Source organism: Candoia aspera, chromosome 1 (assembly GCF_035149785.1).
Source record: "Candoia aspera isolate rCanAsp1 chromosome 1, rCanAsp1.hap2, whole genome shotgun sequence".
NCBI lineage: Eukaryota > Metazoa > Chordata > Lepidosauria > Squamata > Boidae > Candoia > Candoia aspera.
The window spans coordinates 151,620,055-151,647,946 of NC_086153.1; the positions used below are offsets into that span (position 1 = coordinate 151,620,055).

The following is a 27,892-nucleotide window of genomic DNA, read 5'->3' on the forward strand; positions in this document are numbered from 1 at the left end:
CGCTCGCGACGGACTCAGGGCAACAGAGCGGCGCCAGTCCTGATTGGTTCTGAGCGCCCGACGCGAGGGAAACTTCACTGCGCCGTGCCAAAATGAAGCGCAATAGTAACGAGGCGAATTGAGGGGAAGAGATTCAGGCGAGTCCGACTGGGGGCGTTTTGAGGCACTGTGGCACTCGCCTTCAGCTTTCGTTCGGGTAAGTGTTCGCTTCCCTCTCTTCTGTAGTCAGCGGTGACTGGGGCTTGAACATCCAAAGCGAAGCGTTCGGGAGACGAAATCTAGCCGAAGTTTCCCACGGAATGGCCATTTTCTGCGCTGGGGGTATCTTTTTTGTTTCTCCTTAAATGGAAGAGCACACAACTATGTGAATCGTCCTTCCTATCTGAAGTTACGGAGACTGGTTATAAGTTGACCAGCTTCTCTGAGAATTAGGTTCAATTCCTTTTTAAAATTCTGATTCCACGGACTGTGCTTGGGGAGCATTTTTTAATGGTTTATTTATGAGAAGCAAAGGGAGACGAGGAGGTGTCCTCTGATTAGTAGCAGTTTTAATCAGTGTTTTCTTTTAATAGTTATGTGTAGAAAGTTTTTTTAATGGCTTTGCTCTTGCACTGAAATGGTGTCTTAAGCACACATGTGCAATGCTGTCAATATTTATTTGAAAGTAAACCCTATTGTATTGATTGATTTCTAAGTAGATCTGCAACACATGCATTGTGATCCTTTTTGTGTTCTATGTCTGTTGGATCCAATTCCAACAAACATGGGTTTACCACGTTAGCTCATACCTGAAGTTCCTGTAGATCAGTAATTTCTATGGTAGTTAATGGGTCAGGGATAGGGAATTGAAATTTTCTAGATGTTGTTGAACTGCTATTCTTAGCAGGCCCAGTTAATACCTGGAAATGATAATTCAACATTGAAGATTCACATATGAGGCTTATCCATAATATTACTGGTTTGATTTGGGTCTGGTATGCTGTGTGAATCTAGCCTTTGTCATTTGTAAACATAGGTATAATGCGTTGTGCAAAGCCAGCCAATAGTTATTTAATAAAACATAGTTAAACCATAGTTCAGTGTGATGTACAAACCTAAACAGATATTTACCTTTGGGCCATATGAAGGGGCTAGAGGGCAGGAACCTGAGGTAAACTGTGACTTATAGTGATGTGCAAACACTGAAACAAACTGATGTCTGCATTAATAACTACTTTCAAAATTAATGTATGCTACATATGTGTTGTCTTTTAATTAGTTCAGAATGCAGATCCATTAGAGTGCCAAGATGAGTGCTGAGCCTAGTGGGAAAGGTTCTGAACGAGGAAGGGGTGGTTTTCAAAGGTGGAGAAGAGGAAGATGGCAAGGTAGAGGAAAAGGAGGTGGACAGAAAGAAAACTGGAAAAATGCTGCCAGGAAATTGGTGTCAGGTACGTTCATTCCACAGCTTGCTTGTTTATTTATTCATTTATTTATAGCATTTATATGACTGCCCAAGTCAAACAGCATGACTCTGAGCAGTGTACAAAAGTAAAAAAACACAGAGGAAAACAATGTATACCATAAAAAAACACAGTTAAAACAGTGAAGTAGCAACCAAAACTAAAATATATTTTAACTCATCCAATTGGGAACTCTGCTTTGTCTGCCTTTCTGAAGGCCTGCAAGGTCAGGGCCAACCATATGTTGGGGGGAAGATCATTCCAAAAGGCATACCCCCTAAGTCTCATAGTGCCATTGTTTCAGTGAGAAGACCTAGAGTGTTCCCTCTCTGTTGGAGTGTATGGGACGAGCTGATAGTCCTGCAATCAACCTGATTCTATTATATATAGGGCTTTGGAAGTGATAACCAGCTCCTTGAATTTCATCTTGAAGCCTGTTGGGAGCCAGTGGAGCTTGCAGAGTAGAGCTGTCACATGGGCATAGGAAGAGACCCTTATAACTACCCATGCTGCTGCCTTTTTGACCAATTGAAGCTTCTGGATGATCTTCAAGGACAGCCCCATGTAGATCACATTGCAATAATATAATTGGGAGATGACTAAGTTGTGAGTGACTGTGAACAGGGCATCCCAATCCAGGAACAGGTGCAATTGGTGCACAAGATAGTGTGTAAAGCCCCCCCACCATCTGCACTTCCAATGGGAGCTGTGGTCCTCAGAGTTATGGCCCCCATGGTCACGTGATTGCAATCTGGGCGCTTGGCAACCTGTTCGCACTTAAGACCAGTTACCAAACACCCTGCGATCACCTGATCACCATTTGCAGCCTTCCCTGCCGGCTTCCAGAAAGTCGGTGAAGCTGGTAGGGAAGGTTGCAATTCACTGGGGTAAGTCCCCCCCACCTGCACACTCTCCCCAGCCCCATTGTGCTCATGCTGCGCCAGCCACTCATGCAACCCTGCATACCCTCCCCAACCTGTGCAGCGCCTCTCGTGCACCCCTGCGCACCCTTGCACACCCTGACCCATGCAGTGCCTCTCACACACTGTCCCTATCCCATGTGGTGCCTGACCCACCCAGCACCTCTTGAGCACTGCTGTGCGCCCTCTCTGAACTGCGCAGCGCCTCTCACGCACCCTCGCACACCTGACCTGCACGGTGCCTCTCACATACCTTCTCCAACCTGCACGGTGCCTCTCATGCACCCCTGCACACCCAACCCAAGCAGCACCTCTTGTGCACCACCGCGCACACTCCCCAACCTATGTGGCGCCTTTCTCATGCACCCTCCCCAACTTGTGTGGTGCCTCTTGCGCTTCGCCATGTACCCTCGCACACTTTCCCCAACCCTCCCCTGCATGCACCACCTCACTCCCTCCTGCACCTGGCAGCCGCCACTTACCTGCCTGCTGGCCTGGCACTTGTGATTTCCTGCCAGCTTCCCCACTGACTTTGGTTGTGGGAAGCTGGCAGGAACTTGCCTCGCCTAATGACTGTGGGATTCAGTTAATGATGGCAACTGGGACTGCAGGGATTGCCATTGCTAAGTGATGCAGTCATACTTTATAATTGCACTGGTTAGTGACAGAATTCCGGTCCCAATTGTTGTCATAAGTTGAGGACTAGCTGTACAATCTCTCTATTTCCAGAACTTGTGGGACCCAAAACCCACAGCCACTTCATCTTGACAAGGTTGATCTAAAACATGTTTTTCTCTGTCCAGATCCCCACAGCCTCCAGGAACTGGGAAATAACCTTGATAGCTTCACTTGGGTGGGCAGGGACCAAGATGTACAATTGGATATCATCAGCATACTGACAATACTTCATCCCGTGGTGGTGAATGACATTACCCAGCAGCTTTGTGTAACAGGAGAGGGGAGAGTCCTGAGGCACCCTGCAATGCAGGAATCTAGGACTAGACTGTCCCGCCTCCTCCATCAGAACTAGTCTTGAAGGAGAACCACCACAAAACAGTACCCCCAATGGCTGGATTTTATGGTTTACCTTAATAGCAATAGATTATAATTTGGTATATTCTTTATATATGGTAATTTTTCACATGTATAGTATCTGTCTTTTTATTCACATTGTAGTAGACCTTTTTTGTGTTTTTATTTCTTTTTTTAAAATGTATATTGGATTTATGTTAATGTAGTTGCCTGATATTGCTTGAAATAAAATTTAAAAAAAATAGTCCCCCCCGATTCCCAGCCCCCTAAGCTGAAACTGAAGGATAACATGGTTGATGGTACTGAAGACCATTCAGAGGTCAAAGGGGGGCAGGATGGATGCACTACCCCATCTGAGCTTGCCACATGTCATTCACAAATGCAACCAAAGCTGTCTCAGTAAAGTATCCTGACCTGAAACCTGACTTGAAAGATAATCCACCCCCTCCAGAACCTTTAGAGCTGTAGACCAACCACATTTCAAACAAACTTTCCTTTCTAAGGAAAGTTGGAAATTGGGTTCTGCTCTGTAGGATCCAGTGATAGTTTCTTAAGGAGGGTATGGATCACCCCCTCTCTCATGGAAGCGTTCACCACCACATAGATCCACCCACATGGCCCCTTCCCTGGAGGCCTTGGCCAGCCATGGATCTGAAACCACAGCACCAAGGACTCTGTCCACTTCCTCAGGACTAACAGAATCAAACTTATCCCAAATAACATCACAGGACCATCCCTACATGACTTTATTGGCTTTGGAGAATTAAAAAAAAAATTAGAATAAGTTGAAAAAAAGTGTCTTAGAATAGCATGATACAATACTTGAAGACTGGATTGCTGTGCTGCAACTTAGATGAAGTTTTTAAAGCTGAATCTTATGGCAAAGTTGTCCCTGTGTACAATACAGGCAGTTACTATCTTTATCATTTTAGGTTCATTTTCAGCTATAGTATGTTATATATAAATTGTTTTTAACAACAAATTAAACAGGCTCAGTTTTATCACTGACTTTTGAGGGGATACTTTTCAGCACAACCTCGTCTCATTCAAACAACGCTGGATCAGGCTACTCCATATAAAGGTTGGAAACTTTATTTCTCTGAAGGTGAGGTTTTTTTTTTTCTGTAGATGGTAAAATCAAGAGCTGGCTAGGGGAGGGATTTACAAACTGTAGGTCTTGACCCTCCGGGAGGCCATGAGCAAATTTTGCGGGGAGGATCACAGATTTTTTTTATATTGCATGTACAAAGCAGGATCACTGCCAGAAATGGTTCCTGCTCTGCCTGCCTAAATTCTTCCTCTGCCTGGATGAGGGAACCAGGACTGGAATATTAGCCTGGTGCTAGATTGGCAGTGGCATGTTCCCACATAGAGTATACAGACATGAATTCTATTAGACTGAAGAAGTTAAGTGTGTGAGGAAAGAACAAGCATGTGGCTTAATTTTAGTATAACAACATCACAGCTTAATGTGAGAAAGAGCTAGTATGGTATAGTGCTGGTGCTGGACTAGGAGAGGGGAGGACTAGATCCTAGTCATCTGTTGGGTGCAGAAGCCAACTGGGTGACCTTGGGCCACTCATTCCCTCTCAACCCTAAACAACCTCAGGCTCTGCAACAAGCCAACTGAAAAACAAGACTTCTTATCACATAATGATTCATAGCTTTGAGTGTGAACTAGGTGAGCGCAGTGCAAAACAAGTGGATGCTGCAACCAAGTGGGACAAACACTAAAAACACCACCACCACAATTTAATGTGATGTCCAAATCTGACTTATGTAAAGTGCTAAGCACATCTGTGGTGCTATATAAAAAAATAAGAAAATAAAATGCAAGCGGAATACTTTTGCCTGATCATGGAATTTGGATTTGCACATGGAGCAGTACAGTTTATTTTGTTTCATGCACAAATTTGTTGTTCATGTAAGTTGTGTTGTTTGTAGTAAACAAACCTCCATTTATATAAAAAAGGGATGTAATATTTTGAAAGGCACACAAATTAAAATCTCCTTAATGGATGAATTAATTGAGTCTCCCTATCAGATAGGAATAACTTGACTATGTGTTTTAGAATATGATCAGATAGTTCATTTAAACTTTTTTTTTTAGGTATAAAAACTACTCTAAAATATAATAGCGCTATATTTAGCTTCCTTGTCACGCAGCTCAATAGTTTTGCATATGTATGACAAAGTAACCCAGTGGAGTTCAATGAGACGATAATATCGGCTCATTCCTATGCAGTGCTAAGGAGTCAGTGGTGGATTTCACACGCTGTGCTAACCTTAATGCAGTTTGTTTTGGCACAGTGTGTGAATTCTCCTGTTATAGCTTATTGCTATGTAGCTTGTCAAATGATGGTTAAATCCTGGTTTATCATGTGTATTCAACTTTTTTACTTTAGGCATGCCTAGAATCTCATAAAATGAGGCTATAAGATTTCCATCTAGCATATAGCTTCCTAGAAGTGGGCCTTGATGAATATAGTAAGGCTTCCTTTTGAATGAACACGATTTTGTTCTAAATTCATTTATTATGATAACTCCTGTCAAAGTAATGCTTGTAAAAATAAGACATGGTCAATAGGACAAGATTATATTTATTTCAGGAAATTAAATTCCTAGTAGTAAATATTCAAGGAGTGTCTTTAAATCCTGAGCAGAACTTTTTAAAGCTGTAGCTAAATATAATGTCTTGTTAGTATATTAAAGATTGGCTTCTAAAATCAGTATCTTTATTGATAAATATGTTTTTATATGTTTAGTGTTATCTAGCGCCATAACTATATTAACTGTATTAATTAATGGAAATTGTCTAATTCAGCATATGATGGCAACTCGCCTTTTGTTCAGAAGACTGAAGCTTTTGAAACGTTTTTCAAATCTCGAATAGAGTTTTATGATAAGGTAAATTGTTAGATTATACGTTGTTTTGGATACTTTTGTTTTCTGAAGCTGGGTTAACCCCACATACTTGTTTGTTTCTTGTATTTATATGTTGAAAGAATCCAAGGATTCCTGGTATTTAAGAGCATTTTAATTTTATTTTTTCTAAGAGAGCTAGCAGATTGATTCTGTAAGAATCTTTAGAAAATTTGTTTAACCTTGTTCTCCAGGTCTCTGTGATCTGTTGATCACTGATGATCTGATCTGATGCTAAGATTTGTGATGGATGGATGGACAGACAGACAGAGGAAAATTTTAGAAAATAAGGAAGAGAGCTGAGTCTTCTTGTCCTAAACTAAATCCATTTCATTCTTCACATATTTAACTATTTGCACAGTGTATATTAGCTTTCCGTCAAATTTACCTGATTTATCCTCTTTATTGTGTGCCAAAAGTAAAAAGAGGGAAGCATAAGTCAGTGGTATTGTTAGGTTCAATAAACAGAGAACATGTGAGATAATCCACATATAATGCAGACCACACATATTTTGGAATATGAGGCAGTTGAATCAAGGATTGGTATTTTTATTAAAATACTAGACAACCCATGACTTGTTGGGTCATCGTTTTAGAGATATTTCCTTACCAGATTCCTCAAAGCCTTCGACAGTGGCAGAGCTTCTAATGTACTGCCTTCACTGGAAAAGTTCTTAAAAATTCAGGGAGATATTTCAGAGATGTATCTGCCTTGAAAGTAGCTAATGTTGAACTGTATAGCCCAGTCAAAAATCAGGAGTTGACCACAGGAAATGTTTTATGACATGTTGTATTCTGTCATAAAATGTTTTATGATAATATTTATGTCATAAAATGTTTTATAAAATTAGCCAAATTTCAATTCCATGGGAGTTATGGGTCCTGGATTTTGGACACATTCTGTAAGTTAGCCCATTTGAGATACCTTAGTTCAAAAGCTGTTGCCTACAATGCACCGTTTCGCCCAGTTAAAGGTTACACACAGACAAACAGGGGAGTTTTAGTAGTATATAGATTTTTAATGGTCTTTAATATTTGAGAATGCTATAACAGCTTACAGCTATGATTAAAATAATGTGTAATGGCGTAAACAACACCAGTAAAATTATAGTTTTACTGATCACAAATTCATACACCTCTATTTTATAGGATGAAATAGAAAGAAAAGGAAGTATTCTAGTGGATTATAAAGAACTGATATGTGATAAAGAATTAGTGGAATCATTACCTGATGTTGCTGTTGAATTAAGAGAGACACCACAAAAAACATTGGACTGCATGGGTCTGGCCATACATCAGGTAAATTGCATTAGACAAATAGTAGACATTTTTACATTCAAAGGTCTTATTATTCACAAAACGCAAATTTTATCTGGTATGAGAGGACAATTTATACTTCATCTGAAAAGGAATAACAATACTATCCATTCATATACATATCTTACAATTGAGCCTGACTGAATTCGACGGGACTTAGAAATTTATGTAAGTTGTCAGCCCAAATCTTGACAAAAATGTTTATTTATTATTTATTGTTTTTCTATCCCGCCTTTATTGTTTTTATAAATAACTCAAGGCAGGAAACATACCCAATACTCCTTCCTCCTCCTATTTTCCCCACAACCACCACCCTGTGAGGTGAGTTGGGCTGAGAGAGAGGGACTGGCCCACGGTTACCCAGCCGGCTTTCATCCTTGGATGGCAATACAAAATAAAAGAAGGAGTGTATGTATTTAATAAGTGTGCTTGATAGTGAAATCCTGCATATGTGTGGTCAATAGTTTCACTGTGTTAAGTAAGATTTCCTGTGTTTTGGAAAACATGAGCAAAACATGTGTAAAAGCAGTCCCGTCGTTTGGAGGCCTCACGCAGTTGCTTCAAAGGCTGTCCCTGAGTACCTGCACATGTGTGTGCATGCACAGCAACTTTGCTGACAGTCCCAACAAAAGTTCTCATATGCAGAGAACCAGGAACAGTCTTCTATGCAGCAATGTCAAACTTTCATCAGACGGCTGCATTAGGACTCGGAGGTAGGGTACTTTACACACACAAATACACTTTGCTTTAGAGTGCTAAGTAGTTTGGTCTCTATGTCTAATTGCAGAGGCCTCTTAAAGACCTCAATTGTGGGTACTACGGGATCTTTTAGAATAGTGTAGCAGGTGGCAGTGGATACTACAGTGGAAAAGAAAAATAAATTGCAACAAGAAAGTCCTCCCTTTGACAGCCAGAAACACCATGTGCTTCTAGAAATAAGAAAATTTCTATATGAATTATTTCTATTATTATTTCTATTTCTATATGAACTATCTCAGGCAGCTTCTTTTTATCATCTAGGTATTGATCAAAGACCTTGAAAAGCATGCGGCAAAACTTCAGGAGCAAGAAGGGCTGCCCACTGATGAAGAGCCTATTATAAATGTGCCACATATTCATGCAAGGTATCTGGTTTTTAAATTACTCAGTTATGAGAAAACTGAAAATGTTTTAAAGCGTTTTTTTGAACTTCCTAGTATATGAATATGAAATGGCAAGAAGTCTAAATCACAGACATTTTTGAGAAAATGATGGCATAAAAAATCCTAGAAAATATTAATGATGGTAAGATTAATCTCTGGAATATCGGAGAAGGCTGATATTAAACTTGTACCAGCAGTCACCTAATTTAAATGACAAGAGCAATAATACTATTACAGCATGCAAATTTATCTGCCCTCATTTAGATTTACCAACAAACTGCACTTAGTTCAGAGAAACGCCTTGATAGGGTTCTAGATTGCATCATCCTGTTTATTTTAATTTGTGGGGACAATATTTTAAGTTTTCATTCCTACTTTATAACAAAATGCAGTTTCTTATTTTGTCACTTCTGGGAAACTATTCTACAGAAACCGTAACCTGCATGGTTACCCCTGAATCACTCAGAAGTAATTTCAGAGAAGTATGTTTATTTAGCAATAACCGCCAATAAATTAAATGGGTTTAAGTGTGCCTAGAATAACCCTTCTCCAGGATGCAATCTTGGGTTTTATTATGCCTGAATGCAAGTGAAGTGAATTTGCATTCAGACTATCTAGCAGTAATTATTTTCTGCCTTGGAGGATATTGCTTTGAAAGGATCTCATCATTGTACCGAATCCATGGAAGGACTTTTTCCACTATATCTTTGCAGAGATTGTTATATAATTGGGATTGTGTATTGCAGCTTGAAAATTATGTTTTATTTGAAGCAGAACTAAAATTTATAAAAATAAATAAAAAAACATATGTTTCAAGTCATTGCTGAATGTTTTTATTTTCTGCACCATTGGATCTATATGAAATAGATTATTTTCTGGAAGGCATAAAATTATGACAGTATAAAGGTTCCTGAACTGAATGTAGGAATTAATATAAGAAGGAATTAATGTAAGAACAATTTAATAAAGAGAAAACTTCCCAGGAAGTTTTTATGTTTAAATTTTGTGATTAACTATAAAAATGCATTAACATTGAAATATGTATATACATACAGCTTTGCTCTGAATTTTGGTCTGCCAAAATAATTTACAGTATAAATGAAAGTGGATACTTAAAAACAAGTTTTTACAATCATAATTTATTTGTGCTAAGACTGACTTGCAATAGAAAGGAATATTTTAATACATTCAGTATATTTTTTCTACAAAAGGTAATAAATCATTGGCTCCATTTAAAGAAAATTAAACTTAGTTCTCATTTAAATCGATTACACATGTTAATTATGGCAAATTAAAATCTTAATTATTTTATCAGTTGAATAAATAGCCAAAATCCTATTGTTTTCACCAGTTATTGTTATGTGAATAGTACTATTATTTTAAGCATGATGAGCTCTCACTAAATTGGACAATTATCAGTATAGATCAATTTTATTTGAATATGTTGTAATTTTTTTTTAGAGTGTACAACTATGATCCGCTTACTCAAATTAAGAATATTCGAGCTAATTGCTATGGGAAATACGTTGCTTTACGTGGGACTGTTGTACGTGTTAGTAACATTAAACCCATTTGCACCAAGATGGCCTTTATATGCAGCGCATGTGGAAATACTCAGAGTTTTCCTCTCCCGGATGGAAAATACACTCTCCCGACGAAGGTAATTAAAAAAACAACTGTCAAAATCCAAAGTGCTACCTCTTACTTTTTGTGACTAGTATTTATAGTAATAAGATGTAATGCTATACTTTATATAAGATTTAAATATACTTAGAAAATTTAATTAAATTTCCAAAATAAATTTCTCATGCTGCATGGTTTATTGCCCATTTAAGGACATGAATCATATCTTGATAAATGGATCTTACAAATTATCATTCATTTTAAGAGTACTATTTATGATGGAAAGGAAGATACAGCAAGCACAAGTGCAAGCCTCCCCAAATCAAACAGAACAAATATGGCTGTGATATAAACTTTCTTTTGTCCTGAACTTGAACATTAATGTCTTTCAGTGTCCTTTGCCTGAATGTCATGGACGATCCTTCATTGCAGATAGAAGTTCTCCTTACACAGTTACGGTGGACTGGCAGTCGATTAAGTAAATATGTATTCCATAATATTTTGGAAATGTAGATTAATAGAAATTTACATTTTGATAAACTACTCTATTGTAAGCCATTTTATAGTAAATGTAAGGAATTGTAATGTGAAGGAATTTACTTCAAATTTATTTCTGTACACTTTCATTGTAATTTAAAGAGTTCTGTAAAATAATAATCCCATTCAAAGATAAAATATCCCATTTTATCAATAATATTATCCTTAATCCAGAGGCAGCAATCCCCCCTTTGTCTGTAAGAAATAGATTTGGTATTGTGAGAAATCTAGTTTGAGGTCTGGCCACTTGTACTTCTGCTTTCTCCATAAGGTGTGTGTGTTTGTGTGTCTATGTGCATATGCATGGGTACATGGGTGGGTGTTTTAAGAAGGAAGATTTGTGGATCTTTGATTCATAATTCATTTAAACCTGTCTTCAGCTCTTAGAAGTATTTGCCAGAAATGTATTAGTACTCCAAAAACCAAAGCAAGAATCAGAATGCTAGTTTTGATCTACCTAAATAAGTTTAAATAATCAATATTTTATAAATCTCCATTCTCCTCCACCTGTGGTAATGTGTCTTTTTTTTTTTCTGATTGGGCTGTATATTTTTATTAACCCAATATTCCAGGATTCAAGAGCTCATGTCAGATGATCAGCGAGAAGCTGGGAGAATTCCTCGAACAATAGAATGTGAACTGGTTCACGATCTTGTAGATAGTTGTACTCCAGGTGATGTGATTACTGTTGCAGGAATTGTCAAGGTATCGAACACAGAAGAAGGTACACTATATCAGCTTTTATATATTGACATCTATACAGTATTTTATCCATTTTAGAAAATGGCTCTCAATTCAGTTGTCTATGTATGCATTTGCATTTTGCCAAATTAGTGGGTCAGAAGTAAAGCATAATCAGTGTCAAAGACTACAGCCATGAGATTTAAATTAAAACAAGATATCAGCGTATTGGTACGCAGTGCTTGAAAATAGTGTTTTCACAGAGGAACTGTCTTAGTTATCTACTTTTGGGTAGTGAGGGCAGCTGAAGCCAAGAGGTGCTGCGTTTTTAGTGGCAGTGCCAGCCTCCTTGATTGCATTCAGGATGGTGGAAATTCAGCAGTTCCAGAGAGCATTCTAACTACACAGGGAGTTTTAGCCATTTTTATATTTATTTTTACCTTACAGTTATTTTTATCTTGGTTTACTTGGACCTTGTGGTTTATTTTATTCTAAATTGTTTACTGGATTTTAAGATTTACTGTGGCTCTTTTAATGTTTCTACATCATATAAGCCTTCAAGAGTCACTTGGATTATGGTAGATAGAAATGCAATAAGTAAATAAACTTTACAATACAGGGCAGATATAGCCATCTCTGTAACAAGAAAATATTGTCAAAATGTGTTAGCAAAAGTAAACCAAATAAACTAGCAAACCAATATGACAATATAAAGATAGCGTAAATATATGTTTATACCGTTGGATGAGCTGAAAGACCAGGTTAGGGACAGATCATCGTGGAGAAATCTGTGTGGTCACTAAGAGTCGACACTGACTTGATGGCACATAATCGAATCAAATACACTGTTAAAATATGTTACAGTGATAGAGCTGTTTGTTTAGGCCTGTATCTCCCTTCTAAAACTCTCCTCCCCTCAATATTACACCCTTTCTGATTATTTTAGACCATACCGCTGTAATTCCCTGTTTATCCAGCCATTGCAGTAGGGCAAAGTTATTTCTCCTGAAGTTATTCTGAATGGTTGAGAGGGCTGAATAGAAGAACAAACAATAGCTGTGGAAATACAGAATTAACACATGAAACCTAGAATGTTTTTTTATTGTGGTCACAGATGGGACTTTATGTAATTTTTTTCAGTTTTGTCATCTGATTACATATGTAGGCAATCCATGTGGCGCAGCTCATAAGCTGTCCAGTGTGGCAAGGATCCTTTTGTTTGGATGATTTCGGACCAGCTTCTTTTAAAATATTTTGTCATACTATATGTAGTCCTTTTTCTTTTAATAAGAATTTTATTAAGTTTCAAGCAAAGATAAAAGCTACAGAAAAACAAAAAACTACAAAGAAAAAAACTAAAAAAGCATGGAAACACAAGAGAAATTTTTTTTCAAAGTTACAAAAAGAGGTGACTTCTGACTTTTAACAGCAAGGATATATAAAAATTTCCATAATCAATCCCTTACTCTGTATTAAACCAAAATCACATTATTTCTATAAATCATTCCATTGGCACATTGTAAAAATCACTAGATACAGTTTTATTTGTTTGTTTGTTTGTTTGATTGATTTCTATAGCTGCCCATCTCAGCAAGTGATGTTACTCCCTCCCCTTACAGTATATTAAAAGAAAAAAAGAAAAATTTATATAAACCTCCTAAATAACTCCCCCCCAAGATTTATGTAATTATTTCTTTCCCACTACTATTCTATACATTTCTGTCTACTATAATAAAAATCAAACTAAAAAACATATAAATTGTCTGCATTATATTTAATAATACAATTTTAATAATCTTAATCATATTAAACCTAAAACTATGCAAATAGACATTTTTTTTATTATACCTTAATAATAATAAAAATTTGGATCTTTAATCCAAATCATTAAAGATAAATGAAATCAGCCAAACCCTAAAAGCAATCCAGATAAATATTCTTAAACCCTTGTCCCACTACAAAATAAACCAGAGCATTTACATATCCCCAGAATGGAGACAGAGCTTTTTTCTTAAAAAGATTGAACAGCCCAACTGCCCCACTCAAAAACTCCAACTTCTCTTCAGGAAACCTCCCATACATAATACCCCCTTCTTTTCCATGGCATTCCACCAGAAAAGCAATTTCACTTGTGGCTTGCAACTCGCTCTCCCTTAAATTTCTCCAACTTGGTTATCCGATCTTCATCCAGCATTTCAACAGAAATCCCGATCTCTGAAGAGACATTTCTGTCACTGTTAGAATACTCACTTTCATCCATGACATCCCCAACCAGATGACACATTTTAGACCTCATATTTTCCACAGTGTCCTGAATGCCTTGCATAAAAACTTGGTAGGAATCAGAATCTGTTTAGAAGCTTGGTGGAAGTCAGAGAAAGTCTGTTTAAAATCCTCTGTGTCTCATGTAGTAGATTATGGCACCCTCTAGGAGCTTAACCAGCAAAAGTCGAAGATATGAAAGAATTCCGAAATGTGTTTACATAAGTGAAAGTGAGATATGCAGACAGTTCCCCAGGGAAAGTAGAAGCAGAAAACTGAAAGTTCAAAACAGCCGATTCAATGTGTAGGAAAATGCTAATATCTTCAAATTTAGTACAAAAATAATAACAGGGAGAGAATTATTTACTCTCAATCCTCCTTAATATTTGGAGGGAAAACCAAGCCCAAAACTTTAAAAGATTTTTTTTAGAAAAATTGATCCCCAAAATAACAATAAGCACCAAGAGAGCCCGCTTCTCCTTGCTGTAGAAAGCCTCTCTTAGGCTACTTGTACTTAAAAGAAATATAAATTGGGTGATTTAGAAATGGGGTGGCCGGTCTTAATGTCCCTTTAAGGCTACAGCGTGGCTTGGAAATGGTGACGTCCCAGCCTCCTGGCTAGCTCTTACCAGTTGAGTGCAAACTCCGTTTGCAATCTCCTGGCTGCAAGCAGCTGTCCAGAGGACAGATGGGGTGATTCCAGGTGTTTTCCTTTTTCCGGAAAACACTCCTGGGCTTCAGGAAAACCTGCCTGAGCCCAAAAAAACTGCTGCGTTGTCAGCTCTGCCTGCTGAGCTCGCGGACACAGCTGTTCAGCCCACCAGAAGCCTCCCATATTATAGGTAGTCCTTGACGTATGATGGCAATTGGGACCAGAAGCTCTGGTGGGGGGTGCAAGTGGCTGGCGCAGCATGAATGCAGCGGGGCTGAGGGAGGATGTGCGGCTGGGGGATGATGAAGTTTTTAAAGATTAATAAAAGAACTCCAAGAAGTTAACAACAATCTTGCAAAGTAGAAGCGTGAACCAAAAAGAAACTTGCACATTAAGCTTAATTACGTTCAGAAAATAATTCAATCTTCACACAGTAGTTAGATGAAGAGAAAAAAAAGGTAGCTTACATTTATTCAGTAGATCTGGATACAAGTAGCTTCATAGTAGAAAGCACTTATTCATCACTGGTTCTTTGTAGACATTTTCTATGGAAATAGAAATGTCTGTATGCAAGTGAGATGAAAGGACGAGAGGTGCATTCTGCAGCACCTCCTGCTTGCAGGTGTGCCCCAGAGGTAAAAATGGAGATTGTTAATCCCCAAACGCAAGAAGAAGAAGGAAGTGGAAATCAGGTGACCCATGTGACATCCCACAAGCACAATAGAGATGCATTTACTAGGGGGAAAAAACCCCTTTTATGCTTATGAGACAATGCTGAGTTGACCCTCTGATAATTCCAGTAGGTGAGACTTCCCCTATTGACTTGCACCTTCCCTGCTGGCTTCCCCATTGACTTTCTGGGAAAACTTGCAGGGAAGGTTGCAAATAGCAATCATGGGGTGCTGCAACCAGTCATGAGTGCGAACTAGGTGCCAAATGCCCAGATCGCGATCATGTGACAGCAGGGGTGCTGGCACTACTGGAACTCTGAGGACCAGTCATAGCCACTATTCGTTCAGTGCCATGGTAACTTTGAATGGTTGCTGAACGAATGGTTGTAGTCGAGGACTGCCTGTATTGCAAAAAGTCCAATAATATTTCTGTTCATATTTTGTGAGACTATGCTGTGCTACTGCCATTTTATTAAACACTAGACAACACGTGGCCCGTTAGGTCATCGTTTCAGAGAGATTTCCTTACCAGATTCCTTCAACCGTGGCAGAGCTTCCAATCTGCCGCCTTCACTGGAAAAGTTTGTAAAAATTCAGGGAGACATTCAGAGATGTATCTGCCTTGAAAATAGCCCATGTCATTCATATTGAAATATATTGCACAGTGAAACATCAGGAGTTGACCACAGGACATGTTTTATGACATTTTGTATTATGTCAAAATGTGTTTTATGATAATTTTTATGTCATAAAATGTTTTATAAAATTTGCCAAATTTCTATTCCACGGGAGTCATGGGTCCCGGAGTTTGGACACATTCTATAAGTTAGCCCATTTGAGGGGCCTTGGTTCAAAAATTGTTGCCCTACAGTGCACTGTTTCGCCCAGTTAAAAGTTACACACAAACAGGAGAGTTTTAGTAGTATATAGATACGGTTTTCTTGTTATATTCTTACTGTCTTAAGGTACAAAAAAATCACATTGATTCATAGTTTATGCTGTGTGATTCTCTGCTTTACCAAGAATAAATCACAACTGAGATTTTGCATAACACATCAACCCATAAACTGTTTTATAAACCACAATGACTGGATTCACACAATACAGAAAACCCAGCTGCATTAAGGTTTAGCAAGATTTATGAGCCAACTCTGTCAATAAGATTTAGCAATTCAGCAATAAAGATAAGACAGAATTAGATACTTTTCTCTCTTTTCTCTTTTTTGAGCCTAGCTTGAGCTCCTGATGACACTGGTGTACATTACTGCACTATATTAAGCAAATATCTTAGTGAGACTTCTAGTTACTGTAAGTTGAGCTACAAATACTGTATATAGATTTTCACTGTAAGCACTTACAAATTGTGTCCTTATGCAGAGAGATTAACATGATCACACTTTTGATATTTTAACAGGAGCATCAAGAAATAAAAATGATAAATGTGTCTTCCTCTTATATATTGAAGCAAACTCTATCAGTAATACAAAAGGCCAGAAAATCAAGAATTATGAACATGGATTAAACCATCAAGGATGCATGGAGTTTTCACTTAAAGATCTTTATGCAGTCCAGGAAATACAAGCCGAAGAGAATCTGTTCAAGCTCATTGTGAAGTATGTTATTTATTGCAAGTCAGTAGATATAATTTGTTTGCCATCATGGCTTGAACAATCCATTTGAACCTTAATTCACAAAGAAAGCCACATGTCTGGAGTATATGTTCTTTTGTATTAGTTGAGCATATAGCAAAAACATTTGATAAGGCATAAGCGCAGTTATCAGACATTTCTGAATTCCTGACATCTTCAAAACATGAAAATGATGTTGTAGAAAAAATTGTTAGAGGTTGGACCACTACAAGATAGTCTTGATTTTCATGAAAGAATAACTGCACAGTTGCCTCTACCATTTAGTTCAGTTGGAGTCACCGTGTTCTGAATATCCACACCAAAACAAACAAACAAACAATCCAAGCAATTATAATGTTTACTGTGTTCTACAAATGCTATTATTTATTTATTAATCAAATTTATCACCACCCATCTCCCAAAAGGGGCTCTGGGTGGTTTACAATAAAACATAAATAAGAGAAATATAAAACTATAAAATGCTATAATATATAATAAAATAAATACAATAAGAACCTGATGGCTAAAATGATTCTCTATGATTCGCAAGCAGAGCAGGGTCCTTCTAAGAGACTAGCCATCCCCAGGAATGGCTACTCTCCCTCCCGCCCCAGGCATGATGACAGAACCAGGTCTTTAGTTGTTTCCTAAAGTCCAGGAGGGAGGGAGCCAATCTCACTTCTCGGGGAAGGATATTCCAAAGGGCAGGGTCTTATCCTTCCTTTATGCTTTTTCCTTTTGGGTATTCTATTGCTGGTTTGCAGATAGGGCTTAGACAATAGGACATAGAAAGTCCCCATGCAGGATGAGAGCCTAGAATAATTAGAAAATCTCATTGTCAGGAAATTCAGTGTGACTGAAAAGTTAGTCGTCTTCTGAGTCATGCTCAGTGGCTGGTCACACATCCATGGAGTTTACTTGACAACCGCACAGAAGTAGTTTGCCATTGCCTTCTTCATGCGTGGTGTTTAATTTCCCAGTACAGTTTACAGGACTGGGATACCCTGGCATCCTCCCAGCCAACTACTAACCAAGCCTGATCTTGCTTAGTTTCCAAGCCAGATGAAGTCAGCAGGTCCTTCTGCTGGTGCCTGGTGACAGTCAATTGTAATTCTGTTTTAAAGCAGGAGAGCTTTCTCCAGAAAAGCCTCTAACAATAATGGAAGATCTGTCCTACCACATCCATCAGATACATAAGATGTATAAAACAGCAAAACAAGAAAATTTAGGTGCTTTAAATGTGATGAGTGTTGGCTCAAGTCCACTCATGGTTAGTAGGTGATTTTGAGTCAGTCATTCTCTCTTAGCTCCACCTTCCTCACAGGAGGAGGGAATGTTATGATTTTCCCTGCCTATATGAAAGGCAAGATATAACTCTGACAAATAAATATTTGTGTAAGGTCTTACCACGCTGTCATACTGGTAGAAATGCAGAAGAGTTTACTGTGAGTTCTGACAGCAGCGTAGGAGCTAGCAGATAATACCACCCTCTATGCTGCTGGCAAAATATAGCACTGCTGAAAAGTCTGAGATGTGGGAGATGATGTCAGCTGTACCATTTGTGACATCACAAACACCACTGTGGATGAAGTATGATACTTAAAAAGACTATATGAATCTCTGTGTCAACTGACAATCTGTCTCTTAAATATTATTTTCAGTCTATAACTTGATTTAATACTATGATACAATGATTTTTTTGTTGCTTGTTTGTTATCTGAAAGGATAGACAGACAAAGAGTACAAGTATTCTTTTTGTACAACAGGTAAACATTTATACATGTATGGAAATCCTATCTAATCTAAAAGAGGAAGCCTTATGCACTTAATCACATTTAACTTTAATTGATTTGAATGGCATAACAATAATAATAATAGTATATTAGATTTAGTTTGGCTACCCACTCCAGAAGGCTCTGGGTGGCTTACAGCATACCAAATGTAAAATTAAAACAGTTAAAAACATTACAACAAAAGGTTATTATTTGATAATAATATTTGATTATGATGATGATAGTAGACATAAATGGATCTTAAAAGTACATGGCCATGCCCACACTATTCTTTATGGCTTTAATAGTTGCAAACTAGTAATAAAATATTAACAGTGTACTAATTCTCTTACCGCAAGCAAGATACTGTATTAATCATGTCCTTTATAGTGCTGGACAAAAAAAGAATAATATAGTGGGTAAAGAGTCTGGCATTTCAGCATTTAAAAAAAATTATTAGAAGCCAGGAGGAGAAATTTGAGTGTATGTGGGCATCAGATGATGAACTCTTGAAGCCCAAGTAGAATTAGTGTGACCAGGATGCCACAGGGCATTTTGGCCTTGCCCATCTTCCTAAAGTAACAGGAACATAATAGATCATCCAGTATGCATTCATACTTACTTAATTAGCATTACACATGCCATGTAATTTAGGTGAATGGTGCTTCATTTGTAATACCTTTATACAGTGTATGTTTGTGAATAAGCATGTGATTTAAAATACATAATCTTAAATAAGTTTTCACATTATATTTAATATGTTAATACAATTTTATTTCTTCCTAGCTCTCTCTGTCCTACTATTTATGGTCATGAGGTACGTATATTCCAACAGAGGTATTCAATGGTTTGTATTAGTAGAAAATAAATACATTATGGGCCTAGTTTTTAAAGTACACTTTAGTGGTTTGCAAACAAACAACAGAAAATATGAGTGGGGTTATTGTTAGATTGGGGTTTCCATTACTGTAATCCCTCCATTAGCATTATTAGTATTATTCAATATATTATATCAGCATTAAAGTGAGTTTCTGTATTCCTCATATAATCTGATTTATACCTGTTCTGAAGTCCATAATAAAACTATATAGAGGAGTACTGACAATACACCTAATAGCTGTCTATAAAAATACACCATTATTTTACTAAAATGCTTCATTAATTTAAAAAATGCATAATGGCTATAAAGACTTGAATGGTAAAATAGCATTACTGTACTGTCTGACACTATCGTGCTATAAAAGGTTTTGTAACGGTTTTGGCAGGACTTTATTTGATGTTACACTTAAAATGCATTTCACAAGACTTTGAAAGAAATGAAACTAAGCTTTTTATTGTCTGAACTTGGCATGTTGCCATTGCCTTTCCATTTCTACTTCCAAAAAGTCAGAACCTTCTGTCAAATATTGACAGGGACTATCTGGATCATGTGCTACTTACATTGAATTGTTCCTCGCAAATGTTTTATGGATTGCTGTCTTGTGTCACAGATGGTAAAAGCTGGATTAGTGCTGGCATTATTTGGAGGATGTCAAAAATATGTGGATGATAAAAACAGGATTCCTATTCGAGGGGACCCACATCTTCTCATGGTTGGAGATCCAGGACTGGGGAAGAGTCAGATGTTGCAAGTACGGATTCGTTTGTTTATGAATACAGCTTACAGTATTTCTCATGCTTAACCACCAAGGTCTTTTAAACACTGTTCTGTAGCACTGGATACCATGTTATCTCAGAATAATTACATATATTCTTCCTTGGGCCTTTTATTCATCTTAGTAATAATCTAGGGAATTGATCCATAACATACAAAGCTAGCTTTTTCAACTTGTTTCTTCAGGCGGTGTGCAATATTGCACCTCGTGGAGTATATGTTTGTGGCAATGCCACTACTACATCTGGCCTGACTGTAACTCTGTCTCGAGACAGTTCCTCTGGGGATTTTGCACTGGAAGCTGGTGCCCTTGTACTTGGAGATCAAGGTATCGCACTCAAATGCATTTATCTGGACCACAAAACTCTGTAAACTTTGCAGACAGGCATATTTATTAGGGGATAAACTTTCATCTTATTGGGTACTTGAGATGCAGTTTGAGATATAGTCTTAACTGACAGGCATATATTTCTCAAACATTGGGAAGTGGCATGGGAGGAGTCCAATGAGATGGAAGTAAAATGTATAGATTGAGAGTGGTGATTACATAAAGCAAGAAATGTTTCTGTGGGCTAATTTGATTAAATGAGTTTTACTTCATTTTGAGAATTCACCACTGCTGAAACTATTGGCTGTTTGACTTTTCTATAGCAGTCACAAAAAACTCCTAAACAAAGCATACACCTAAGATCACATGATGGGTTGCAGTTCAACTGTCTTGTCAGCAACTATTTTATGAGAATCTAGGAATTTATATTATGTTGAAAAAAAAATACAAGCTCTCAATAAAGCATAGATCAAAATATAGCATAATAATATATACAATAATTTAATAACAATAAGCATTATTTAGGAATTCCAAGAACTTATTAGTTCAGTAGTACTCTTTAAATGCCTACCATGGAAGATTTTAAGTCTTAGTAAAAAGAGAATTCTCACATTTAAATACTAAATATTTTACCCTGAATAAATTTCATTTTGAGCATGATGGACTTTGTACCAGCGGTCTTCTCAAAGTGTTGAACAACTGCCTTGCTTATTAGCCACTTTGTAATTATTTTTCTTTTTAGGTATATGTGGAATTGATGAATTTGATAAAATGGGGAGCCAGCACCAAGCTTTGCTGGAAGCAATGGAACAGCAAAGTATTAGTCTTGCTAAGGCTGGCATTGTTTGCAGCTTGCCAGCGAGGACATCAATTATAGCTGCCGCAAATCCAGCTGGGGGTCACTATAACAAGGCCAAAACGGTATCTGAGAATTTAAAGTAAGTATTTTCAAAATGCCTGTTTTATAATTTGCAAGGCAAACAAAAGAAGTAAGGAATTTTTAATATATGGTTTTTCTGTGAATTTTGTGTCAATTCTGAGGCTGTATTTAGTTCTTTGAGGCAGAGCTATTACATGTGCTGGATTTGTTTCCATGTAGAATGGGAAGTGCTTTGTTGTCCCGATTTGACTTGGTATTCATACTGCTGGATGTTCCAAATGAAGATCATGATCACCTGCTTTCTGAACATGTGATGGCGATGAGAGGTGGAAAACGGACTGGATGCAGCAGTGCTATTGTGACTCGTGAGAATTTTCAGAATTCAAATATATCAGTCCTTGAAGTCCTTTCAGAGAAACCATTAGTGGAGAGATTAAAGGTAAAAGATTTTGTTCATGTTTGGACCTACCACACCTTAACCATCAGGGAATGCTCCTGATGATGTTGTCTGGAAAAGTAAGAACATAATTTTTCCTTGCCTTCCTTTTTGAAAGGCTAGCAAAGAATATGCTTAGCATTATCTTAAAATATTTTACATGATCCTACTGAAATGTTCTCCTCTGATCCATTAAGGGGTTTTCAACATGCTTTTTTGTTGTTAAATTTTACTTGCTTCTTTAGTGATTCGTTTTTGACTCATTCAGTCAATATTTGACACTGTAAATCCTTCCTTCATCTCCTGTTGCCTCCAGTCTTGCACCTTTGGTCATCTGTCCTTTCCTTCTCTTTTCTCCTTCTCAGCGAAACTAAACGGACCACCCAGAAGAGGCGTGCTGCTCATTCTTTTCTGTATCCTGTTAAGCAAGAGCTGCAACAAGTTCTGACCTGATATGTTACCCAAACATGCCTATTATTTGTTGATATTTATGCAAATAAGAGACTGAATGTGCTGAAAAGAATGTCTTTTGGTTCAATAATACATTTAGTACCTTTGAGATAAGTTTTTTTTAGAACTGTTAGAGGAATAAGACACCCCTTTTTTGCTAGATCATAGTCTACAAACCTAAAATTAGAGCACTTTCTGGAGACTGAATTACTTCTTTCATTATTTCTGTTGTTGAAGCAGCTGGCATAGTGTAAGCTAGAAGGTCTAAAATGTTGCTTAAATGTTTAACTTCTGTGGCTTAGAGAATCAGAATTTTGTAGTATATGAAAAGAATAAGTGCAAATTAGCAATATCCAATAGATATTTTTTGTTCTGATTGAGGTTTAAATTTTCTGAGTTTCTTTTCACCCCCACATATAATTCAGAAAACCTTTTTAAAGGATACGAAAGCCAGATGCCATGGATTGTAGCCTTGCACATTCCTAGTATTCTTGGTTGCCTTGGGTGTTCTGTCTCTGGTACAAGAACAGTGTCTACGCTATGAACCCTCTTAAAATTTCTGCTGTGCATATGTGACTTTAGAAGGCTACAGAATTTGATTTGAAATCATAACAGCAAACTCTTTGCAAAAGTAACCTTCCTGGAAGTTTTCAGTCAAGAGTTCAGTTTCTGCTTGGAAGCAACAAGCTTTGGGGCAAACACTCCATGGGAGGTAAAGAGGGGCCAGTGTACAAAGCACTGGGGAGGTAGACCTCAATATTAAGCTTCATTTTTTGTACAGTATTATAACATTCCAATGCAAGAATACATGAAACAAAAGTACAACAGCCTGTGTTGTGACGACTTTTCTGTGCATCTGAGACTGAGGTGCAAGATTAACTTGTATCATATAGGTTCCCCTATAGGTCTATTATAGTTCCTATCTGATCCCACTATTTCCTTTTCCATTTGAAATGGAATATTAAAATACCTAAACAGTATCTTTAACTATTAGCTCATTCCAGGAGAAAACTGCGACCCAATTCCGCATCAACTGTTAAAGAAATATGTTGGCTATGCACGGCAGTATGTACATCCCAGACTTTCTCCAGAAGCTGCTCAGATACTCCAGAAATTCTATCTTGAGCTCCGACAACAAAGTCAAAGAGCAGATAGTACACCTATCACAACACGACAGCTAGAATCATTGATCCGCCTTACTGAGGTACTGTTTCATTTCATAATTGTTACTAAGAATTTTACAGTAGGTGTATTTTGTATTGGATTTTAAAACATGGAGGACGAGCACAATACGGACTTTTCTTATGTTGACTTATATCTGGTTTATTTCAAATGACACATGTTGATGCTATCTCTCTGAAACTGGAAATGGATCAATCTAAAGATTTCTTGTGTCTTGAGGAAAACAAATGTTTCTACCATCTTTTTGTAGAAATATGTAGCACATACTATAAGTTAATAAACTGGCATCTGATATATACACATACACATGTATATAAATACAGATGTACATGCGCTCGCGCGCACACACACACACACATGACACTCCGTTTCTGGAGATTGAGTAGCTGTTCAGTGAAAACAAGTGAAAACAATTCAATCCACTACCATTCAGGAGGAGCATGATTTTGCCCCCAAATGCCTTTCTGAAAAGCCAAGCTTTTATGGCTGTCTAAAAACAAGAGAGCCAATGACCTATATTTCCAAAACTTTTGATGTTGCCTCTAAAGCTATGTTGTTTGTCCTTTGTTTTACAGTGCTAGATTTTTATTTTTGAGAACAACATAATTCTTTGTTGCATGCCACTTTCTTAAGTTTAAACTATTGCTTTATCATGATCCTATGAGATTTCTCCATATCACTAAGGTGTTTGTGCCTGATCCCAATTTCAGAGTCAAAAGAAGTTACTATTCTTAGACCTAGAGCATACTTGAATAATACTATTTATTCTGATTGGCAGGCCTTCTAAATTTTCAGGTAGAGAGTTTGTTCCCAGTCAGCTATGTATGGTCTTTTAAACTAGGGAACTGGGGATTAAACCTCTTACAGTATGTTCAGAGCACCTGTTTTGCTGCTAAACTATGGTTTCTCCCATATATTTTTCCAGTCATCTTTTAATTAAGGGGAGTTTTAATAGGAATGCTATATTGGCTGTAGTTATTTTAATGTTTCCAGTAATGAAAATCTTTATACGCAGTTCATCAGTTTGTACTGACACATTTTTAAAAACAAAAAATTATTTCACAAAATTCATTCATTGGTATTGTCACAAACCTTGTGACAATATCACAGTGATCAAATTGAAGAATATAACATTTTTTCCAGGTCTAGCGCAATTTTTTGTTTCACATTCCATGTATAGTGCTCAGTCATAGGATTTGGCTGGACACAGAATGTGAACCCAACCATTATGATTTGTAAAACATGGTTTATGGCTTAGTATTATATGTCTGCCCAGCTAAACAAATTGTGGCTTATTCAGTGAACTGTGTTTTAATGTGAATGTGATTTCAGCCATGCTATTTCTAATCCAATTAAATAAGGAAGATTTCTATATGATATTAGCATTGTTGCTTCTGTTTAAGGCACGATCAAGATTAGAATTAAGAGAAAAGGCCACCACAGAAGATGCTGAGGATGTTGTTGAAATAATGAAATACAGGTAGTACAAACTTGATAAAGTATCACTGTAATAAATAAGAGTCTGTGAGCCTGCAATCTGCAAACTGAACAATCTGCAAACTGATATAGTTTTCAGCAAATGCAAATAAAAATATTTTGAAAAACAACACAAAATATAGTAACATACATTCAATAAGCCAAGTGCAACCTAGAAGTCTTAAATATTCAAACACATATGACAATAATATTAGACAAAAAAACAACAAGGGAATATCTGCATAACTTTATTCAGAATATCTGAATAACTTTTTCATACCTATAATAAAATTATATACATAATAAAATAAAAAACATAAACCTTATAAAAACTTACATGCTGTAGGTCATCAAAATAGGATAAAAAACTATTAAACTGTTTTTTATCACTGTATTATATAGATCAACTTTTTAACTATTTTTGATCACTGTTATTGTATTATATAGATTATCTTGAAGATTGTGAATAGAATTATAAAGTGAATGTGTTCTTTTTTATTTAGCTCATCAAACCCTTCTGATTAAGGACAAATACAAAGACAGTTCTCTGCCTTGTTTGCAATTTTATTTTAATTTTACTTTAATTTCTTGCTAACTATGTACATTTTGGTTTATTCTTTTCTCAAGCATGTTAGGAACTTATTCTGATGAGTTTGGGAAATTGGATTTTGAACGTTCTCAGCATGGTTCTGGAATGAGCAATAGATCACAAGCAAAGAGATTTGTTTCTGCCCTCCATCATGTTGCAGAAAGAACTTATAACAACATTTTTGAGCTTCATCAACTCCGGCAGATTGCTAATGAATTAAATATAAAAGTAAGCTAAAATAAGTATTTATATATACGCTAGAAGGATGAAATTAGCTATTGATGTTATCAGGTGGAGGAAAAGGTTATGGTTGCTCCCAACATTTCTGGTTCTATCGATTGGAGGAACCTGGAGTTCCAGCTGTACTTTCCGAAATGATATTTGAGTTTGATATTATTGATAATGTCACTTGCACATAATCATTTGTTGCTTAGAGGGATAATTATTGGGCTACCTTAAGTGAAAGGGCTTTAAAGTTTTATTCTTTCTGCAGTTTTTACTCTGTGAGCACTAGAACAAGTTATCTGCCCAATTTTCAGTGAGTTTAATTTATTTTGCTACATTTAACTCAAGAATTATTTCCATCAGACTTTTTGTCTTTTATGGAATAACATTTCAAATATCAATTGAAAAAAATAAAATACATTAAATATGATTAGGATACATTAGGAGAGCCAGTTTGTAGTGATTAAGGCACCAGGCTAGAAACCGGGAGACCGGGATTTCTAGTCCTGCCTTAGGCACGAAGCCAGCTGGGTGACCTTGGGCCAATCACTCTCTCAGCCCTTGGAAGAAGGCAGTGGCAAACCATTTCTGAAATCTTGCCAAGAAAACTGCAGGAACCGGTCCAGGCAGTTGCCAGGAGTCAACACTCACTTGAAGGCACCAAAAAAAAAAGGCATTGCCTTATGGCAGTGTTTCTTAAGCGTGGTCCAAGGACCCCTGGGGGTCCCCCAAGACCCTCTCAGGGTCCGCAAAATCAAAATTATTTGCCAGCCAATGTTGAAAAATTATACAGTATTAAAATCCCATCAAACAATTGTGAGAAGCAGTAGCAGCAGTGAAGGCATCAATTTTAATTTTTCATACTGTAAATATCAATAAATATAACCCATACAAACTAAAGTTCTTTTGGGATCCTCCATAATTTTTAAAAGTGGGAAGGGGTCCTGAGAGAAAAAAGTTTAAGAAACACTACCTTATGGGATGTGTTTGCAATATATATTGATATAGATTTGCTTCCTAGATGATTTAAGTGGAAAGTTTCCATACCATTTTAAAGTTCCTCTCCTGTTAAAAAAAAAAATTGAAATACTTTTTTTTTAAATCCTGACACAATTTATATATTGTAGTTGGTCTTGATCATCTACTACTGCTTTTTATTTTTTAGATATCTGACTTTGAAAACTTCATTGAATCTTTAAATGATCAGGGTTATTTCTTGAAAAAAGGTCCAAGATTATATCAGCTTCAGACGATGTGAAGTAATTCAATATGGAAAGAGAAGCCATGCTGTTTACTAGCAAGAAGAAAAGAATGTAGAGGACTGCAATTCATTCATGTTTCTTTTTCAGCTGAATTCTTGCCTGCTAATACGAGTGTTTGTAAAATTCAGGCATTGGTAAAAAAACAGTCTGAATCCAGATTAATGTAGATGTAGTAAGGGCAGAGTAAGCTGACTTCCCTACTCCTCTCTCCTTGACATCCGGAAAGGGTTCCGTGGGAGTCTGAGAACTCAGCTAGATGGTATATGTTGTGATGCAAAGGATATGGGAAAGATCTTGAACACTGGATGAGGAAAGTGAAGGGGATTTATTTATCTAGGTATTGATGTGAAGCAACTCATTTACTAATTATACTTTTGAAAGCTCTATACTGTAATGTTTCAAATCATTCCTGTTAAAATTTTGCCTAGGTATAACAAATCATTTGAGCAATTTAGTTAACCCTGTTATAAATGTTCATATTAATGTATGTATGAATATGGTGTTTATATTTTTAAGTCAAATTCTGTTCTGTGAATGAGCCAAACTCATATTGTAAATGTAACACCATTAACAGAATGCGTGGTTGGATTATTTAAAACACCTAGTATGATAATTCTCAATTTGACAAGAAGTCCAGTTTGTACTCATGATACGCGTCAGACCAATGTATAAAATTCCACCTATGCACACAAAGGGAAGGTTTTCCATGTGGAGGGCCATCTTTGTTTATAATCTCATTGGGATGAAAGGGGAAGGCTGCCTGTCACATTGGGCAGTGCAACACCTGGGCAGGGTGTGGACAAATTCCT

At 37.0% G+C, this 27,892-nt stretch overlaps 1 protein-coding gene across 3 annotated transcripts; it reads left to right on the top strand.

Moving 5' to 3' along the window:
- Positions 1–27,683, top strand: MCM8 (minichromosome maintenance 8 homologous recombination repair factor). 3 transcript variants are annotated; one of them, XM_063315993.1, is made up of 19 exons: positions 1–432; positions 1,264–1,430; positions 4,425–4,499; positions 6,219–6,301; positions 7,466–7,615; positions 8,654–8,757; positions 10,237–10,435; positions 10,791–10,876; positions 11,508–11,659; positions 16,616–16,814; positions 19,388–19,418; positions 20,092–20,232; positions 20,442–20,583; positions 21,326–21,521; positions 21,683–21,902; positions 23,344–23,553; positions 24,935–25,011; positions 25,635–25,824; positions 26,987–27,683. In XM_063315993.1, the coding sequence occupies exons 2-19, from the start codon at positions 1,289–1,291 to the stop codon at positions 27,077–27,079; spliced, it is 2,490 nt and encodes an 829-aa protein (XP_063172063.1). In that variant the 5' UTR covers positions 1–432; positions 1,264–1,288; the 3' UTR covers positions 27,080–27,683. The 3 variants fall into 3 exon arrangements, with proteins under 3 accessions (XP_063172063.1, XP_063172080.1, XP_063172071.1); XM_063316010.1 differs by having other exon boundaries at positions 16,667–16,814; XM_063316001.1 differs by having other exon boundaries at positions 1–321.
- The last annotated feature ends 209 nt before the right edge of the window (positions 27,684–27,892 follow it).